Source organism: Neurospora hispaniola (genome assembly GCF_033458365.1).
Source record: "Neurospora hispaniola strain FGSC 10403 chromosome Unknown B0T23scaffold_6, whole genome shotgun sequence".
Taxonomy (NCBI): domain Eukaryota; kingdom Fungi; phylum Ascomycota; class Sordariomycetes; order Sordariales; family Sordariaceae; genus Neurospora; species Neurospora hispaniola.
This window is the reverse complement of record NW_026944411.1, coordinates 388,076-407,743: the sequence shown is the minus strand read 5'-3', so window position 1 is coordinate 407,743 and position 19,668 is coordinate 388,076. Positions and strand designations below refer to the sequence as shown.

General features: G+C 52.8%; 6 protein-coding genes across 6 annotated transcripts; 2 read left to right on the top strand and 4 right to left on the bottom strand.

Annotated features, from left to right (window-relative positions):
* The first annotated feature begins 254 nt into the window (after positions 1-254).
* On the top strand, positions 255-1,658 carry B0T23DRAFT_341566 (Sec62/63 complex, subunit Sec66). Its single transcript, XM_062835891.1, has 3 exons — positions 255-626; positions 698-999; positions 1,073-1,658. The coding sequence occupies exons 1-3, from the start codon at positions 521-523 to the stop codon at positions 1,328-1,330; spliced, it is 666 nt and encodes a 221-aa protein (XP_062690482.1). The 5' UTR covers positions 255-520; the 3' UTR covers positions 1,331-1,658.
* Positions 1,659-3,091, bottom strand: B0T23DRAFT_383852 (uncharacterized protein). Its single transcript, XM_062837434.1, has 2 exons — positions 2,165-3,091; positions 1,659-1,982 (listed from the first exon to the last, which is right to left on the bottom strand). Exons 1-2 carry the CDS (start codon positions 2,645-2,647, stop codon positions 1,857-1,859), a joined length of 609 nt encoding a protein of 202 aa, XP_062690481.1. The 5' UTR covers positions 2,648-3,091; the 3' UTR covers positions 1,659-1,856.
* A 754-nt stretch (positions 3,092-3,845) lies between these two features.
* B0T23DRAFT_413895 (origin recognition complex subunit 3 N-terminus-domain-containing protein) lies at positions 3,846-6,909 on the bottom strand. The gene is made up of 6 exons (XM_062839542.1): positions 6,587-6,909; positions 6,201-6,491; positions 5,916-5,989; positions 5,455-5,850; positions 5,097-5,370; positions 3,846-5,033 (listed from the first exon to the last, which is right to left on the bottom strand). Exons 1-6 carry the CDS (start codon positions 6,638-6,640, stop codon positions 3,900-3,902), a joined length of 2,223 nt encoding a protein of 740 aa, XP_062690480.1. The 5' UTR covers positions 6,641-6,909; the 3' UTR covers positions 3,846-3,899.
* A 1,472-nt stretch (positions 6,910-8,381) lies between these two features.
* On the bottom strand, positions 8,382-11,137 carry B0T23DRAFT_184251 (uncharacterized protein). The gene is made up of 6 exons (XM_062833117.1): positions 10,727-11,137; positions 10,087-10,582; positions 9,645-9,981; positions 9,333-9,578; positions 8,690-9,265; positions 8,382-8,617 (listed from the first exon to the last, which is right to left on the bottom strand). Exons 1-6 carry the CDS (start codon positions 10,956-10,958, stop codon positions 8,582-8,584), a joined length of 1,923 nt encoding a protein of 640 aa, XP_062690479.1. The 5' UTR covers positions 10,959-11,137; the 3' UTR covers positions 8,382-8,581.
* On the top strand, positions 11,138-12,218 carry B0T23DRAFT_184295 (uncharacterized protein). The gene is made up of 2 exons (XM_062833118.1): positions 11,138-11,900; positions 12,143-12,218. The coding sequence occupies exon 1, from the start codon at positions 11,317-11,319 to the stop codon at positions 11,785-11,787; it is 471 nt and encodes a 156-aa protein (XP_062690478.1). The 5' UTR covers positions 11,138-11,316; the 3' UTR covers positions 11,788-11,900; positions 12,143-12,218.
* A 151-nt stretch (positions 12,219-12,369) lies between these two features.
* On the bottom strand, positions 12,370-19,406 carry B0T23DRAFT_383844 (Sec63-domain-containing protein). Its single transcript, XM_062837433.1, has one exon. It carries the CDS (start codon positions 19,031-19,033, stop codon positions 12,407-12,409), a length of 6,627 nt encoding a protein of 2,208 aa, XP_062690477.1. The 5' UTR covers positions 19,034-19,406; the 3' UTR covers positions 12,370-12,406.
* Between the last annotated feature and the right edge of the window lie 262 nt (positions 19,407-19,668).

The window sequence follows — 19,668 nt, the reverse complement described above, 5'->3', positions numbered from 1 at the left end:
GGGAAGTGCTGAGCAATCGAGGCATGCCCACCTGGGTTTCCAGAAGAGCCAAGAAACTCCCGGTCCCACGTCAGAGAGAGAGAGAGAGCCCAATGCCGGCCCGGCAATGAGGTGCCCCGCACCCCTAAGAGTGACAGAAAGTGGCTGTCGCGGCAGGCATTTATTTCCACTTGCGGCATGGGCCCCTGCCACTCAGATGAAGCCAGCGCGCGCCAAGGGCCGAAATTCCATTGTCAAGCTCCCCCTGCCGCGCTGCACCGTTGCAGTTGTCAAGGTGTTCTTTCCAGGCATGGGCACTGCATTTGATAACTAAGGGAAGCACGATCACATTGCCGTCGGTGTCCATCACTCACACAACCGCAAAAGGCAAACACATCCACCACCGGGCAACCTTTCAGTTGCACGACGACAATCCTCACGCCGCCGCCTCTTGGTTCACTCTAGTCGCTCGCTTTCTTCCAGAGTAGAGAATACAGACATCATTTCTCGTCCGTCAATTTGACACACTCCATCCCGAAACATGTTCAGCCTCGACTGGCGGGGGCTTGTGCTCCCCTTCGCCTATCTGATTGTCCTGACGGGCACCTTCATGACCTTTTCCACAATCTACCGCAAGAGGAAAGCCCGTATGCAACCCCCTTACCCAGAGATTTCCATGTTTCTCTGGATAGAAACCTAACCATGTTGATTCTTCCAGAGCAAAGCGCAAACCTCGCACCATGGTTCGGTCCTCACCTCCAACGCAACGTCTACCTGTCACTCCTCCACATGGAGCCCGAGAACGGATCCGAAAAGGCACCTAAAGTTCCTGAAAGTGTGCTCCGGGCGGCTCTGCTGCGCCGCGCTGTCGAAGACATCCACCGTATTATCCAGATCCGCGCCGCTAAGGCCGCCTGCAGCTCTCTTTTGCAGCGTGGAAGCATCGGCGATGATCTGTGGCAAAGGTTCCAGCGTGCCGAGAAGGAAATGGAGGAAGAGCTTCGTGATGTTGTTATGGAGGTGTGTGTTCCTTTGGAGAGGGTTACCCGTGCGGATTATTGGATTCCAGAAATGCTAATGCCCGATTCTTCAGGCCAACGCACTCGCTCCCAACTGGGGACAGAGCATCTTCCAGACCGCCAACGAGATTGCTGCCAACACTGTGCTGCGCGAGCGCCTTGACGAGATCCAGGCTCAGGCAACACAGGAGAAGGAGTGGTGGGAGAAGCGCAGGGCCACCGTTAGAAGCGAGTTCATGAAGGAACTGGAAGGGGATGAGACTGGTACTGGTACCCCTGTGGACACCAGCTCAGTCACGTCATCGCCGTCGAACAAGAAGGGCAAGAACTAGAGGTCACGTCCTAGCGAGCGGTGCATGAGAGTGACGTGAGCATCTCGCATAGAGATCTCCGGGGTGGCTGTACAATAAGAAGAGAGGTATGGGAGGGCAGGGCAGCGTGGGGCTGCGTTGGGCAAGCAATTGCATTCTTCCATGGCGTTTATGGGTTGGGACCTGCAGCAAAATATTCAAGGGTATACTTTTTTGGGGGAGCCTCTTCAGGTCGTTTACGGGTCTTGGTCGAGATATAGTACAGCCCACAGCGTCGTTGGGTTTGGGATTCTTACGTAGACTTCAATACCTACATTGGTCAATATACGAATGAAAGCGAATCAGGCCTCGGCTTGGATAGTTTGAAATTGGTATATCGCGCTGTTCTACGCTCTAGGTCTGTACCGATGTTGCCGAGCACCAGTCCTCGTTCAGTACCTCTAGTTAACCTGCCTGGCCATCTAGACCTTTTCCAAGCGAATCCGTCGGGAACTCCAGATCTTGCCCGTCTTGCTATCCCTACCTATCGCAAAAAGTCACTGTCAACCTAAAAATACCAGCCCATCTTCCTCCTGATCTCATCCAACTCATCCTCTGCTCTCCTGACCCTCCTCTCCGTCTCTGCAATATCCTCGCCCGTCGTTCCTATCGTCGACTTCAACAGCGCCGATATGTACGTCGACATTTCATTCTCTTCCTTTTCCATAGCTGACATTAGAGGCGGGCTCATGCCCTTCGAGAACGCCCGTTGTTGCTCCGTCTGTTGTCCACCCATTTCCAAATCTGTATCAATCCCCATAGCGTCATCATCTACTGCTCATCCCCCTTCTTTTCCCCCGTACTCATCTGCCGCAGGTCCGCGTCTAAACTTGTCACCGTCGGCAACGGACTCTCACAGCCCCTCAGCCCAATAAACCGTCCAATCCTCCTTCTCTTCTCCTCAATCCCCATGCCCGCCGGCCATGACACCGGACAAGGGTAGTGCGCCGTCCACTGGCATGGCGTGCGCTGGTGATAGAAGCTCGCTAGTCGGTCCAGCTGGTCGTCGGTCAAAAGCCAGAAGTTGAGCAACGTCTGGGGAAATTCGGGGTGCACGGTGCCACTGGTTAGCTGCACGAGGGGGGCGAGGGGGAGGGCGAGTTGACGGAGTTTGGACGCGAAGGTTGGGGAGAGGAGGGAGCGGCGGGTTGTGAGGGTTGGTGGGTTTTGTAATTGGTGAGAACGGGGTTGAGGGGGATGTGGTGGCTGTGACGCTGCTCCTGATGGTGGGGGAGGCGGACGGCGGTGATGACCCCGAGGGTTGGGTTGTTGACCTGGGTGTTGCCCGTGGTTGGACATTGTGCTTGCTGTCTCTCTTTTTCCCCCTGAAGAATGATCGCGTTTCTGGCTATGAGGGTAGACTCTCGATACCAAACCTGGCCGGACTGCCCACAGACTCGCCGTTCCTATTTCGGTAGCCCTTGCTCAGTGGTTCAAGAGGAGGACCTCGAAGGTTTTTATACAGTGACAAGCAAGATCTGAAGAGGATATACGAGACGACAAGTTCCCGGTGAATGATCAGCTCGTGATCAATTGGTCTGCTCAACGTCAGCGCTCGTTTGCGATGGGTATAACTGCGATCCGATTACAAGCGAGTAGGTTTGCGAGAAACTTGACGAGGGAATTTGTACTGAGTAAAGGGTCCGGTAGGTATTGAGGAACATATGATACTGAAGTAAAGTGAAGGCTTTTTTTCTCGTTTCTTTTGTCGGTTCGGTTCGTGCACCCGTTGTTGCGGCAGAGTAGAATGAATAGTTGTATGATTTCTTTTGAACTATTTGGTACCCTCCCACAATGGACGTTTCTGAAAAGGAAGGGCTACGAGATGACCTGCTGAAAAATAAACCGAAGACGACCTTTTGGATACACGAGCGAAACGAAACGAAGCAAAAGCGATTCACGATTCAAATAAGCAGACCGGAAATGATCAAATAGCCTAGCGAAGATGACCGCCGTCTCTGTTGTATGGTAGACATTGCTCACGAAAGCATGTTTTTTATGTCTTCGGTGGCAGAGAAAAGCCGCTGGCGATTTCCAGAAACAGCAGAGGTAGGCAGCAACACCGGAAGTTGGGATGCCGTCATGGTCTTTTCTTTGTCTTCCCCCTTTTTTTAGGGGGGGTCTTTTTCGAAGTCTTTTGGTAGTCGGTGAATAGCCTTGATCAAATCGTTCATTTATCGGCTGCCGCCTCTTCCTCTTTGTCTCTTTCATTTGGATATGAGAGGGTAACGGGATTGTGCCAATCGAGGACATTGTTCGGCCTTGTATGAAGGTCTTCTCGTCGAAAACGATGTGAATGGAATGAATGCCAATGACAGTAACAATGCATTTTCCCCATGTGGCCACGCAAGATGCCAAACATAGCTTCTCATTCCATCCACATCCAAGGATGAAACATTCGAGACGAACAAAGAACGCGAACGGAAAGGACGCTCTCGGTTCGGTTCTTCCCCTTTCTCCTCTTTCCCTCCATCCGCTTCCCAGCCGCCCCCCCCCCCACACACACACACACACTCACATACGCACAGTACACACACCTATCCCGAGCCGATTACAGCAGCCACTTAACCTTGGCAACATGATCCGCTTTCTTCTTGCTGCTCTTAACAAAGCCCATCAGCCTCAACTCTGCCAAGCCGTGATAGAACTGCACCAGCGCCTCTCTCTCGCCCAGTCCACCATCCTCCGAATCCTCGCCCACAAGCGCGTAGTACGCAGACCATAGATCCGCGACATTGACCAACGACCCCGTCTCCAGGTACAATCGATATAGAATACACGTCGTCGGCAGCGTGGCCGACAGCGTCCCGTTGGCTTTGCTGCAGCACTCACACCCGAGGTACGCATGCGGCCTCGTCAACGCTCGCTCAAAGGTCGTTCCCGGCCGCGGAACAAAGACGTCCCGGTACGGAGCCTCGGCGTCATACGCCCAAGCTTCGTGCAAGAATAAACTGTCGACGGGATCGCTGTAGATATGGTGGGTGAGTAAGTCCACAAGAGCGTCGATAGCCTTACCGAAAGCCTTGTCTTCGTCCGTTAGTTTGGCCGTGTCCTGGCTGAGCTGGACCTTTTGGGCAATGACGGTTGTGCGGAGGACTTTGCTTTGGGCGGTGAATTTGCTTTTGAGGACTTGTTGGCCTTTTTCCTGGGCTTGCTCTGCTAATGCCTCGATCTCGTCGCGGATCTCGCAGAGGGAACTGATGAGCTCCTCGGCTTCGTTCTCCCAGCCTGGCAGGTCGAGGTCGGGACTGCCGGTTCGGATGGCTGTTAGTAGGCGGTTGATTAGGGCAGGGACGTCGTCTGCTCCTAATCGTTTTATGCCGTCGATGGTGGGCGTTAGATCGAGCCCCCCTGCGAGAGCGGCCACGTAGAGATCGGTGAAACGGCCAGGAACGAGATCCATGCTTGTCAGGAGGTGTAGAGAACGCAATAGTTGCATCAGGTAATCTTGCTTTTTCTGCCGCTGCTCAACCATCTGGCGAACGAGGTAGCCATCATCTTCGACGAGTAACTGCGCATGGTTAAGCTGTCTGGCGTCCACCGCGGCCTCGACGTGTGCCTTGAAGGAGTCAAGCGTCCGCACAGCCTGAATGTGCTCAGGTTGAAGAAGCTGACGGGTGAGGGACTTTTCATCCGCAAGCAGGACACTCAAAGGATTCGCATAGAAGTGACATATGTAGGCGTACTAAATGATACCATAAATGTCAGCCATGGTAATTGTCCTGATGAAGAATTCAGTCGGACTTACCTTGATAGAGCTGATGAACACCCGAATACCAGCAACCTGATCCCGCTGACGATCGAGCAAACTCCTTAGTAACGTAGGCCCCAGGCGAAGTGTCGCCTGCGTCCCAGCAATGGCGCTCTTGAAGACATTATCAAGAACCAAATCTGCCTGGACGACATCGAACTTGGCACCAAACAATTGTCGGGCAGTAGACTTGAGGAGTCGCGCCTGGAACAATTCCACCGAGGTAGCGATGCCAAAGAGTACGGAGAACTGAATGCGCCCCTGCCATGAACTGTATTACCCAGACCTGTTTAGCCACGCCGCCTCGAGGGAAAAAAAGCAAGGAACGGAGTAAAAAAATTGACGGTCAACTTACTGGAAAAGACCAAGCAGATCAGTCAACAATGAGCTCTCAAATGCCTCGCTATCCTCAAACGCCACAACAACTCGCCGTGACGAATCCTGCTGCACGCCGAAAAAAGCGTGTAATCCCTCTAGGTCATAGTCGAGATACTTCCTGCCATCCCGGCCTAAGGCGACCTCGGTGTCTTCATCCCCATCGCCGCTGTCAAGAGACACCTGCGCAGTGGCGTCTCTTATTACCTTCTTGAGCGCCGCCTTGAGGTTGGGCGCCCCAGCCGCCCGTAGACGAACAAACCGGGCTTGTGTGGCTTTCCCGAGAGCCTCGGAAAGTTGTTCGAACAGGAGGTCTTGGGAGGCGATATTGGGGCCGGTGATGATGAAGCCGGCTGGAATTCTGGTTCCTCTTGTTCTGTTTTGCGTCAGTGCCGGTTTCCCTTCAACTAAGGAGATCGGGAAGGGCGCATCACCACTTACGCATCACCTTCAGCGTCACGTATAAACGAGCTGACATCCTCCAGGGTCGTTCGGTTCGCCTCTCTTAGTACGTTCTTCACTCGTAGAACTCAAGTTAGCAATTTTTGTCCAGAAACAACAACACATCCAAAGCGCAATGCCACCCCCCCCCCCCCCCCCCGCGTCTAAGCCTACAACTCCCCCAGGAGATCGAAAACTCATCGGCAAGTCACTCATCTCCATCCCACCCCCCCGCGACAAGGTAGAGACCCAACAAATCACACAAATAACGAAATCAAAACCTACCTTGATTCGTCCATCCAGAACCGGCCACGCCGTTTCAAACACCTGCCTCCTCAACCTCGCAGCTTCCACACTCTCTTTCCCCCCGAACAGTTGAGAAAAGGCAGCAGCAGCAGCAGCAGCAGTCGTTGTCGTCTCCGTCTCCTCGTCTGCATGTGGTGCTGCTCCCGCATGATCGGCGGCAGAGGCAGACCAAGCTCGTTTACTACTGACTCTCCGCTTTTTTACTGGCCGTGTTTTCTCTTGTGGCAGGGAGGTATGGTGACCTGCTCTTGGGTTGAAGATGTAGACTGCCTGTTTTCACGAGTGTGAATTAGTAAGTAGAGCTGCTGTGAAGAACCGCGTTCGGGGCAAATTGTGAAACAAGGGGACATAAAACGTAAACATACCCGGTGATCATCCTCCTCAGAAAAAGCTGGGTTTTCGTCGTGTGTTTCTGCCATCTTGAATGGTGAGGTTACCTTGGCTGATTACCAGAAATCGGGTATTTTTTCAGGGAAGCGCGAGGTGTTAAGAAATGTAAATGGATTCAAGGTTTAGAAAAAAAGTCGAAATGTTTGGACACTTATCGATCCCCGTACGGCTTTCAGGTAGTTAGATACTAATGGAAAGTACTCGACATCTTCCTGTGCAGCCGTTACCGGAATCATTCAAGTTCAGGGATGTTTGTCTCATGAAACGGCGTCGTCAATATTTTGAAGGAACGCGTCTCAAACATGGAAGCTCCCTCGTCCATTCACGTCCCCGGCCATGATCTCAGGACACTCACTGCTGGAGCTTGGGAGGAGCAGCGCTAAAGGTGCAAGCCACAGCACCTCATGCGCCACTAACACTCCGACTTTGTAGGGATTAGCTCGTTAATAGCCCCTGTGGATTCCCCGGCGATTCGCCCCGGGCCGTCCTTCGTGAACTTTGACCGTCTGTTCACATCATGCCTTAACCGATTTAAAAAAAAAAAAAAAAAAAAAAAAAAAAAAAAAAAAAAAAAAAAAAAAAAAAAAAAGATTAAAAATTGAACGAGGTGAATCATGATGACTACTTGACTACTTGGTTGCGCGAGTAGTTTAGATCTTGCCGTCATCAAATCACAACGGGAATCATTCTCATTCACTCAGCAGCAGCCTGAAAGAGTGCTTTCATCCAACACTTATCGTCAACTCAGTTGGTATGGACATTTCATTTCATTAAACATGTAATTTTAGCTATACCCTCGCAAGTCTTGTCATCATAACCAGCCTCTCCATCGGATCACCCTTCAACCGAAGAAGCGCACCCCATCCTAAGTGGTCCAACCAATTTGCCGTTTAGCACCAGATCTGTCTGCTTTAGTAAAGGAGCGAAGCATACAGCCAGTCCCAAAGTAGAAACACGAAAGCAAAGGACCACAAGCTCAAAGGACTAACTTTGTTTGTCGTCTCGAAACGTCTTCCTCTTCCTCCTCCTCCTTACTTTCCTTCTTCTCCTGTAGGCAATTGACCAAGAAAGACCTTGATGGAAATATATGAAAATAACCAAATCATCATGATCGTTAAAATGCCTGTTTATACTCATCATTTCGGCGTTCTCTTCTTCCAATCCACCTCGTTGAAATAACTTGGCTTTTCCTTCCCCTTTTGGAATCCCCTTCATTGATCATCGTGTTTCCAGATATTTGTAACAACAAGACAGATGAATGCAATAGAGAAGGCAGTGAGAACCCTGAGGAAGGATCCTGTACGGCCTGAATACCTAGGAAAAGGCATGCATGTATCTCGTAAAAGCCAACAAACCCCACAAGAACAACAGCAAAACGATAACACCCCTAGATAGTGATTTGATGACCAATGGTTGAGTATGAATATGTTGCGCGAGAGACCAAAAGACGAACAGATGGACAGATAGACACCAAACGGAATCAAAAAGGGAAGAAGGAAATGCAAAACCACCACCAACTAGTTATACAGAAACATCTTCTTTCTTTCGCTGACTCCCCCCCTTCCACATAACTATGACCGATATCCTCATTCGGCACTTCCATATCTAAGTCCAAGAAAAGGAACATCAATGCGGCACTTTTTCGCCTTCTCTGAGAATTTCAGTATTTCCTAGAGCCTTCCACTCAATAGCATATTCAAAGCGGTGACTATAAAACAGTTTCGCACAAGTCCTTATCGTCAGTTCGGACGCAGACAAACACAAAACTTGTTTGTTTCCTGGCCTTTACGCATTCGTCAGGAACACGGGAGACACTCGAGAGAGTTTTGTATACAGCGATCGCACCGACCGCCATTGGGGGGTTGCCGGACACACTTTCGCTTGCTCGTTCGGCACTGGCGACATGGAATCGGCTTCCCTCTCAACCCGAGTTCTACAGGCTGCTCGGGAGTACTGAGCCCGTACCCTCCTCAAGCAGCAGCCTCAGCCGTCTCAGAAGACTTTGTCTGCATTGCCTTTCATTAGTTTGTGTCTTCATGTCAAGTGACTTGTGCAGTCTGGGGACAGATGCAACATACCTCTTCGGTCTCTGCCTTCTCAGTCTTCTCCTCCGCGTCCTTCTTCTCGGTCTTCTCCTCCATGTCCTTCTTCTCGGCCTTCTCTTCGGCCTTCGCATCGGCCTCCTCCATCTTGGAGTCGCCATCCTTGTCCTTGGGGGTCTCCTCAGCCTTATCAGACGTGGACGGCTCCTCGTTCTTGCCCTTGGCGCCGTTGGTCTTGCTGCCGTTCTCCTTGGCCTCCTTCTCGGCCTCCTTCGCCTTGCCGTTGACGCCATTAGTGGTGGCCTCCTTATCAGCTGAGGGGGCGGGCGCGGAGGCAGCTTCGCCGGCAAGGAGCTTGTTCCATTTGTCCAACAGTGTTTGCGAGCGAGGCTTAAACTTGAACTCCTCTTCCTTGGGGATGTTCTCGAGCTTAAGGATAGCCTTGAGAACCTTGTTGATCTTCGTGGCCCTGATGATGCTAACTTCAAGATCTGGGAACGCTTCCAGCTTGGTCAAGAACTCAGACATGACCTTCATCTCTTCGGGCTTGGGTTCCTGGTCTCTGGTGAGCAGGCCCTTTTGAAGCTTATGACGGAGGAACAACACCTCACGCTGTTGAAGTCATGACAAGTCAGCAATTAGCACTCTTTAAACTCGAGTTTCCAGTGCATCAACATACCTCCTTGCGGGTATGTTTCTCCTCGGGCGTCAATTCCTGCTCCTTGGGAGTAGCAGCTTCCTTCTCGCCCTTCTTCTCCTCCGTCTCCTTAGTCTTCTTGGCCGGCTTAGCCTTCGAGGCCTTCGCTTCCGCTGCGGGCTTAGCAGTCTTGGGGGTGGCCGCGGCACCGTTGGCGGTCTTGGCGGTCGAATTAGTTGTCAACTTTATCTTGGGCTTCTTGACCGACTCTGACCGCTGAGGAGTTTCCTGTTTCCGTATCAAATTAGTTAGCGCATGTTAGCCACTTCTTGCCCAGACGCAACTACGGCTCACCTCTACCGGCTCCTCTGCCTTTCTCTTCTTTGCCTTCTTCTTGTCGGTCTGGGGCTGCTCGTCGCTCGCATCGGCCATCTCAACGTCCTCATCCTCGCTGGCAGCGGTCTTGGACTTCTTTCCCTTGGGAGTGGCGGCAGCCTTGGCAGCCTTGGCCTTCTCCTGCTCAATCAGCTCCTCCTGGAACCGCTGCAGAACCTCCTTGTAGAAAGACAGAGGGTGGGACTCGGCAGCCAAGTGGTGCGCAGCTGCAAGGTCCTTGCGCATCTTGTCCATCTTCATATCCTTGATGGCTGCAGGATCGAGCTCGATAAGCTCTGTGTTGACCACCCAGCCGCTATCGTTCGAAGTAAAATCAGTCTGATTAGCTAGGGATCCGGAATGACGGCTAGATGGAGCACACAAGCAGGTTCGCGACGCGACTGCTAGTCCGAAAACTTACAATTCGTTGGTGTGAAGATACATGACTGGATAAGTACGGTCGTGTGCCCTCTTGCCGCCATCGGCAAAGTCTTCGCGGTAGGTGCCATCAGGACGCATGGCGGAGACGGGTCGCGACTTGATGAGCGACTGGGGAAGCATGTCCTCATCGCAGATGATAACTGGCCATTGGGGGAAGCCCTTCAGCTTGACGTAGTAATGGTCGCCAGGCTGCGCGTCGAGATGGAGCTGCTTCGCCTTGGAAGCCTTCTTGCTGGGCTTGGAGCCACCGCCGACGGACTTGCGACGACTGCTCGAAGACTTGCTCTTGGACGTGGCGGCCGCGGAAGCGGCAGGACTGGCATCGTCGGTCTGCTGAGTTTGCGCTGCCGACTCGGGGGCGGGAGTCTGGGCGGCACTAGCATCGGCCATTTCAACGTCGGACTTTTCTGTTTGGTCTTGTTCGGGCTTATCTGTGACCTTGTCGTCGGACTTGTCGACGGGCTTGTCCTCGGTGTCTAATGATAGGAGAAGGTTATAATTAGCTAAGATGCTCTGAAGGGATGATTGCGGGTGGGCGGATAGATGGATGGCGGATGATGGGTGGTGAATAGTTGCCCCCTGGGTGGCCGGGCAGGTGAATGGTGGTGGATTCTAGATACCTGATGCAGCCTTGTCCGACTCTCGTTCGGCTGGCGCTTCGCTAGGCGCAGGCGCAGCAGTCTCACTAGCACTGGCCGCCTTCTCCTCGGCGGCGTTGGCAGCGGCAGGTTCCTCCTTCTTTGCCTCGCCGGCTTGGGTAGTCGCAGGTGCAGGCACGGCCTCCTTCTCAGCAGCGGGTGTTGGCGACGCGGCCGCAGCAGCCGGCGCGTTGGTCGTGGAGTCGTCAGACATGGTATGTGATGGAGTGGGTGATGGTACTAATCCGGGCTGCAGCGGGTGGCGACGTGATGTCAGAGAGCTAGAGCTAGTATCAACGGGCCGTGGGTGATGGATGCCGCGATGGTCGAAGTCGGATTCCAATCAGATGCTGATTCCGGTCGGGAGGTGGATAGAAACAAGAAAAAAAAATAAAAAAAAATAAAAAGACAGAAAAGGGACACGACGCGTGATTGCGCGTGGAGAATTGGATGGATGGATGGCGGGTCGAGGCTACCGAAAGCTTGTCGGCTCGTTGGTGGCTATCTACGTCAACGCGCGCGTGACTTTTTGTTGATGATGCGATAAGCTTCCCAAGGTAGAGGTAGCGCTGATGCTGTCGAGTTGCAGGTTGATGATGATGATGGCGATGATGATGGATGGGCAACGGCAACCGTGGACAGATGATGGGAGGACGGGGCGGGTCACAATGCGCAGAAGCTTGGACAATGGAGAGGATCCGTACTACTGGGCGGGAAGGGAAAGTAGTCGAAGGGAAGCTTTGCAGTTAACAAGTCCTTGTTTCTTCTGTCTTCGCGAAAGAGAGAAATTATTTGAAGGTGAGCGAGACTTGGTCCGAGCGTCGCCTGCCTTCTATGGAACTCTAGTGATGTCTTGCGGCTTGTCCGCGGGAGGAGCAAGGAGCCGAACGGAGCTGGGCGCGCTGTATGGAGGGATTAGCAATGAATGCCATCCATCGGCTCTACCTGGCCGGACGAATGACACTCTGCCTTTGCTCGCTCCGTCATCACCACCACCCTTACCCAGTCAGCATGTACACTACGTACGGAGAGGAGAGATATAGACGTATACAAGAACCCATGTTTCCGCCCGCCACCTCCTCATGCATCAGGCCAGATATCCATCAAGATCCCACGACTCGATGCCAACAACCATCGTCCACCGCGACCTGACTGAGTGAGCCCTATAGTTGCTGCCCATCCGGGTTGGCCCAGCCAGCCATGAATCCACAGTTGAACTGCTGTCCCCAGATCGTCATCCCTCATTCCCCTTTCCATCTATCCACAACCCGGAACCCCCATCCCAGCTCAGCCCCAAACATTCCTAGACAGGCCTCTCCCGACACTCTCACGCAGCGGTCGTGAAACCCCGCACCACTCCAGACTTGGGCCTGAAGCTGACACCCTAAGCACCACTAGGCGTGCCAAAACCACCCGGCACATGTATCCGCGAACCGATGGGTGAGGAGGGTTGCTAGGTAACCGAAGATGATACATTCTCGTTGAACTACTGCGTTTTTTTCCCTGTGTCATACACATCCACATATACCGTACCGCCTCAATTGCCAGGTAGATGGGTTGTCAGCACTTGCCTTGCATTACCATACATAAACACCTAATCAGTCTCCATTCCCTACACTTGTCCACCACAACCTCCTCCTCCTCCTCTTCCTCCTCCTCCTCCTACTCCTCCTCTTCCTCCTCCTCGTCGCTCTCATCAACATCCATTCCCTCCTCCACCATGACCGAGAACGCCGGATCCTGATCAACACCGACATAGCTGTCGCTCATCAACATCAGCTTGAGGTCGTGGCGACCAGGCGTAGGCACCGTGAACTCCAGCCTGACGTTGAGCTTCTTGCCAATGGTGACCCGCTTGATCGCCAGCAGAGTTTTGGAGCTCTCCTCGCCAACCACCAACCACCAATTCTCCGTCTTCTTGCCAGGGTAAAACGGAGCGTGCACCGTAGGATCAAACTCCTCGTCCTCATCAACTTCGCGCTCAATGTTGATCTTGAGGTATGCAGGCTCATTCGCCCGGATGTTGTCCTTGTCTTCAAGCTCGAACTCCAACGAGACGTCGGGGTACTTGTTGTTGGTGAATTCGGCAGCCTGGGCGAGCTGGGCCTGGGATAGACCAAGGTCCCTGACCAGAGAGGCGTAGTCGGCGTTCTCCTCGGGGTTCATCTTCTCCATAAAGTCGAAGATGTCCCGGATACCGTACTTGTTGGCCGTTTTGATGACCTCCGTTGTGAAGTTGGGAATCTGCTTGAGCGGGCTATCCCGATCCCACATCGCTTGCACCACCATCTGGGACATTTCCATGGCGTTCATGGCGTTGAGGTGACCATCCGACGAGAGAATGTCAACAGTAGCGCTCAGCAGGCTGAGCACCTTGGTGAGGATGACCTCTTGATCCTTTGCGAGATCGATGGGGAGGTTCATCCTGGAGAAGTGGGCCTGCAAGAGAACGAAGGCCTTGAAATGCGGTGAATCAAAGACAGGCTCGGCCATCTTTACGGGGACACTCTCGTAAATGCGACGCAGAATGACTTCTTCATGTCTTCTGATCTGGATCGCTTCGAACTCGGTAGCCGACGTCACGATCTCGAGGATACCCTTCAGCTTTGTCTTTGCCGTCAGCGAAAGAAGGAAGGTTTGCATCGTAATGTACGAGATGTTGTAGTAAGCAGCAATCATGGCAGCGTTCTGAGGAGCAACGGTGCCGTCATCCTCATCGAAGTCGATGATCTTGGACTCGGCCAGATCCTTCAAGGTAGCCTCAACCATGTCGGAGAGATACTGGCTGAGACCGTCGTGCGTAGGGTCTGTCAAACTGTAGTAGCTTGGGTTGGCGAGCAGGCGGCGGTAGAAGTAAGTAAAAGTAGCCCAGTTGATGGCATCTTCACCTGACTCGATCATCTTGGTGCTGATTTCTGTCACAAAGGCATCGTGGAGGAAATTGTGCAGATGAGACTCGACAGGGAGGGCTTCGTTGAGGAACTTCTTGTAATACTCCCGCTTGACCGCAGGAACCATCAAGACACCGCAACCACGCCCAGCCTTATTCTGCTGGAGGGCCTTGCCAAACATTTGCAAAACCTCGCTCAGGGGATAATCAACATAGCGGTGCTCCCTGCCCTCGAAATACTGGGTGCCCATAACAACTACCAGATGAGCAGTGCAATCAAGCTCCCAGCACACATCACGAGAGGCGATCAACACCTGGATGGCGCCATTGTTATAGAGATGCTTGACGATGCGCTTGTCATTGAGACTCAGGGCTTCGTGGTAGTAACCAACACCGTGCTTGAGGGCCTCAGCCAATGCCGCTTCTTGAACGCGATCAAGGAGCTTTTGGATCTGCTCAACGTCAACATGAAGGAAACGATCCTCATCATCGTCAGCCAAGCAGGCGGTGAGGATATCTCGTGCCGTGGCTCTTGTTTGCTTCCGACTGGGTACGAAGATGAGAGCAGGCTGGTCGGGAGAAAGCTGGGTAACGGCCAGATAAGTAGGCTTTGCCATCGCCAGCATGAGGGACGGAAAGTGGGGGATGGAGTATGACTGGATGTGCAATTCCAATGGAATAGGTCGCACATGCGGGCTGAAGTTGTAAATGTCGTGCTTTTTTGCGTCGATCCATTCGCCAACATCACGAGCGTTGGCAAGAGACACACTGAGGCCGACAATCCTTAGCGGCAACTCCGTTTGGGTCCTGATATAGTGCATCCGCGAGACGATGATCTCGTAGACGTAGCCCATCTGGCCACCAAGCAAGTGCAGCTCGTCAGCGATGAAAAGCTCTACCGTCTGAACGTTCTTCCTCCTCTTCCACTGCCGCGACAGGACGTCCCACTGCAGCGGTGTGGCCATGATGAGGTCGCCTTGCTCCAGGAGCCTAAGGTCAGTGGTCGTCTCTCCTGTAAGCTTCACAATGTCCTTGCCGCCGCGGAGGTTGGCAAACCGCTTCTGCCAGTCCAGGAATCGCAGATCTACGAGTTCCTGGAAAGGTGCGATGTAGACAGCCCGGCCGTGTTCCTTCTTAGCCCAGTGGCGCAGCAAAGCAAACTCGGCGCAAACAGTCTTGCCACTGCCCGTTGGTGAGCAGATGAGGACGTTGTTGTCGGTTTCGTACAGGGACTTGAAAGTCTGTGTTTGCACCTTGTTAAATTGTTGCCAATCAGGATACAGCGCGGAATAGTCCTTGGCCTTCAAGGCGTTGACCGGTAGTGGTTGCAGGTCAAGCAGTTCGGTGTGAGGAGGGAATCTCTCTGGGAGAATGAGTTTCCTGAACGACACGGGCAGACGTGTCTCGGAATGCATCCACCTGTCGGAAATGACGGAGATAAAATAGTTGGGGGGCATGGGCTCAGTAATGGGTACAGTGAATTCAACAATGTGTTCGTTGGACTCGGACTCCGCATAGTCCTTGCGCAGGATGAACTGATCATGGAAAAGAATGTCTTCCCCATCGCAGTCTTCTACGATAATCCAAAAGCTCTCGGAAAGGCCATGGATATCGGCATCCCATTCGAAGTTTGGCGTGATCGCAAGCTCAATGCGCAGCATCGACCTTGTCATGGGCTGCACCTGGGCTTGGACTTCGACGCGGGGGAACTTGGCCACCAGGCTGCAAACAGTCTTGCCCGCCTTGGGTAGTCCGAGAAGCTCGCCCATCCGAGGAGGGTCCAGATCGAAGTAGCTGGAAAAGGGCACGTCGATCCTTTCAGCCTTCCTGATAATCTCAACAGGACAGTTGGGGAACTGTCTCAGCGGCGACATCGTTGGCCACATCCTCTTCTCGGCCATCTTGCACAGGTTTAGGGCCAGCTTAGCAACTGATGCCCATCCCTTCTTCATCGTGATTTCAAAGATAGCCCGAAGAATACGACCAGCAGATTGTGTAACGTAGACCATGTCAGCCATGAGGGCGAGACCCTCCAGCTTCAGACGAGAGATGTACGCCTGTAACAATACGTTGATCTTTGCGGTAGGCTCCTCAATGCTCTCCTTGACCGGAATGGGTACCTTTGCTAGGAGCTTAGCCAATTCCAGCTTTTCTTCTTGCCGAACGGGAATGTACTTGAATTCGGCGCTCTGGGCGAATACTCGGAAGAGTTCGACATCGGTGATGGAGGGTTGGATCAACTTGTTGTAGGTATCCATCGAGCCATAGCTGATGTAGTAGTGCGAGGCGATGCGGCCAAGTTCAGTGGACTGCAGCTTTCCGGTCTTCTCGTCGTACTTGATCAGATTTGACTTTTTCAGCACAGTAGCAGCGGAATGTATTAGGTCGACACGTTTTTGCTCCAAAGCTTCATCATCCTCGTACTCTGCCCCAACTTGGTAAAGGCCAGGAGAGCGAAGCATACGAACAAAGAGGTAGGTATAGCCAAGCCACTCTACACCTTCGTCACGGCTTCTGACATTGCCCAGCACGATTTCAGCGTTGAGGTTATCAACCAACTTGCTAGCAAATTGACTTTCAATGGGTAACTGCTGATTAAGGAGCGAAAGGTAGTACTGCATCTCTCCCTGGGTGGTGATGATAATACCTTCACCATAGGTGTCGAACTGAGGACGACCGGCACGACCAAGCATCTGCAGCACATCCTGAGGACTGAGCTCAACCCAGCTACCTTTTTCAGGCGAGTACACTTGCGTGCCCTTGATGATGACGGTATGGGCTGGAAGGTTGACACCCCAAGCAAGAGTGGCTGTGCACACAAGAACCTGGATATGGCCGCTGGCAAACAAATCTTCGACATCGGTACGATCGGCACGACTCATACCAGCATGATGGATACCGAAGCCATAGGGCAAGATATCCTTCAGATCGGTGTTGTTGACAGAGTTGGAGGCTTCGCTCAGGACTTCACGGGTTCCGGCGTCGTGCTTCAAGATCTGGTTGATGGTGTCCATTTCCAAAGCCTTGTCCCTGATGTACCTGGCGGTCTTTGCCGTTTCCTTTCTGGAATGGACGAAAATGAGCATTTGATTGCGATTCTGTCCTACGTGTTCCAAGACCTTGTGGTAGGTGATATCATTCATAGTCTTTAACTGCTTGATGGCCTTTCTGTCCGTGACGCCGATAAACTCTTGACGGAGGGGGCAAGGGCGGAAGGTACCATCGAAATGGAAGAGCCCGGTGTTCGTATCCACACGGAGGAAGCTCGCTACGTCGCGGTAGTTGGGCAGAGTGGCAGACAAGCCCACAATGCGAACAGGCTCACCGGTCTGCTCTGTCTTGCGGATGGTTCTGGCAACGATGCTTTCAAGCACAGGACCACGGTCATCGTGAAGGAGATGGATCTCGTCAATAATAATCAGGCGGACCAGGTTGGTGTAGGAGAGATCAGTAGCCTTTCTCGTGATGACATCCCATTTTTCGGGGGTCGTAACGATAATCTGCGTTTCCGAAATCTGTTGCTTAGTGAGTTGCCGATCACCAGTGAGTTCGGCCACCCTGATACCGAATGGTTCGAGACGCTTTCCGAAGTTGCCAACCTGTTCTTGAACAAGGGCTTTCAAGGGCGCGATATAGACGATCTTGAAGGCGTCCAAGTCGATCTCGCCGGCTTCGTTTCTATGCTTCCCGATCTCACGAAGGATGGTAAGCATCGCCACGTTAGTCTTGCCAGAGCCCGTCGGAGCACAGACAAGCATGTTTCCATCGTTACCAAAGGCAGTAGGATAGCACTTTGACTGAATCTTGTTTAACGACTTGGCCGTGCTGAAAGGTATCTGGGCCCACTCAGGCATTTCAGAAATCGGGACATGGGCGTCGCTGGGGTCGTTGCGCTTCTTTGGTGGGGGCACATGGATTTCTTCATAGCCCTTGAAGGTGCGCTTCGTCGAGCCCTCGGGAAGTCGTACTTTGGGATTGGTCATAAGGTGGTTACCCTGATCGAATATGAGGTTCTCCAGGTTTATTAACTTGCGTGGCTGCAGACCTCCGACCAGCTGTCCCTCGGGACGCTCAGGCTTTTGGCCTTCCTTATCAGCAAAGGCTCCCGAGTCAATGTCCATCTTGATGTCCATCTTGATCTTCTTCTGGCCGCCGTCGGTCTTGCCTTCCAGCTCGTCAAGAATCCAACGCAGACCCTCAGAAGCCATCTCCCGCTTGATCGTATTTTTCTCCTCATTCTCAGCTCTGGCCAGCCGAGTAAGCCATACGACCTTCTCCCGGTTAGCAATGAGTTTTTGCACAAGCTCGTGGTGTTCGTAATCAAAAAGCTCCATCAAGTCGTTTTCGATGTCGCGGAGCTGCTTTTCTTCACCACCTGGCTCATCGGGCTCGCCGGAAAGAATCTTGAGCGCCGACATTGTCTTATCATGCTGGATATGTGCGTCGGGATATAGCCGGCCAATCTGGCGTTGTAACCAGAACGCATCAATATCTCTGGCTGGGATCGAATTGTCGTCAGACCCGCTTTTCTTTCCTTCCGGTGCTGAATCAATGACCATGGCCTCGCCGTTTAGAATATCTTCGACCATCTCCTCCTGACCTCCTTCGCCATCGACCACCTCGTTGCTGTCAGGAAGCTCTTCATCCTCCGCAAAATCCTCCTCATCGGAAGACTCATCCCGAACAACATCAACCATGCCATCATCATCTTCATCGTTCTCGAAGTTGACCGCAACACCCTGGCGACCGTCAATCTCGTCGTCGCCTTCTTGCCTAGCATCGCCCGCATCCTCATCTTCATCTTGAGCGTCGTAATCCGTGATCTTTTTGCCGAGATTTATGAGCTCGTTGAACTGCTTGGGCCCCATCGAAACTCCAAGAATATCATCAACCTCCTTCTTCTTGTCAAAATCCTTCAGGTCGTCATCCTTGAGATACTCGAGAACCGCGTCAGCAGCACTGCGAACGACCTCATGGGGCACGTCGCCCAAGTGCTCGGCGACAATGGTGAGGATAAGGTTGAAGGCATCGCGCGTCGGCTGCGTTCGAGGGCGGTAGCGGAGACCTTCGATAAGCGCGTCGGCTCCAGTAAGGATACCTCCTCCTCTTGTAGCGGACTCGAGTTTGCCCTTCTTCTTCTCTCGTTGAAGGATATCAGCACCTTCCCTTAGACTGCCCCGCTCGACGTCGGGCATGGCGCCCGCCTTCTTGGGCTTTGGTGCTGAGTCGCGAGCAACTCTGGAGCCCATATCTTTGATGGACAGACGCCCAGCTAGGGACTCGGGGTCTCCCGTGGCCTCATCGGTACGCCTCGTGACGAAACGACGGTCCGCCTGGAGAACCAGGTTGGACATGGCCGAGTATTTGTATTGCGACACATCGCGGTGGTGGTCCGTCATCTTGCCAGCTCGGTGAAGAAAAAAAGGAAATCTATGAAATGTTTTGAGGTATACGTCGAGATCGAAGTAGAAGTCGTAGCGGATGGAAAAGTCTCGATCTGGTGATATCTTCAACTCAGTCTTTGGGGATAAAATGTGCTTGTTCTTGCGTGCACGCAGTGGCGATAAATTAGCCCGAGCCCGGCCCGAACCAAGCGTTGGTTTTGCTGGCTGATAAGTAGTATTTCGCCGGTCGCATCGATGGGTAGATCGAGAATCTGGGGTCGGGCGGAAACAGAGATGATGGGTTTCCGACAGAAGTCTGTCGCGGTTGTCGCGAAAGGAAGGTTGGAGTTTGGCGTTTGGAAAGGTTGAGCCAGAGGCGTGGTTGCCAGCCAGCAGGAACTTGGCTTGGTAGGGGTGGCAAGCGGTGCAGAGATAGGTGTGGCTCCAGTCATGACGGCTGGAAATTTTTATGCAATGCTGCCGTCGTCGACTCTCATTGGCTGCCTGGACAGCACGTAAACACACTGAGCTTGACCTTGCTGTCAGGGCGGTGTTAGTGCATGGGCGGAGACCCCGTGGAGTGTGTAGAGGTCGGTAAAGATGCACTAACAAACATCCTAGAGGTGGTAGGCACAATCATCAACACGATC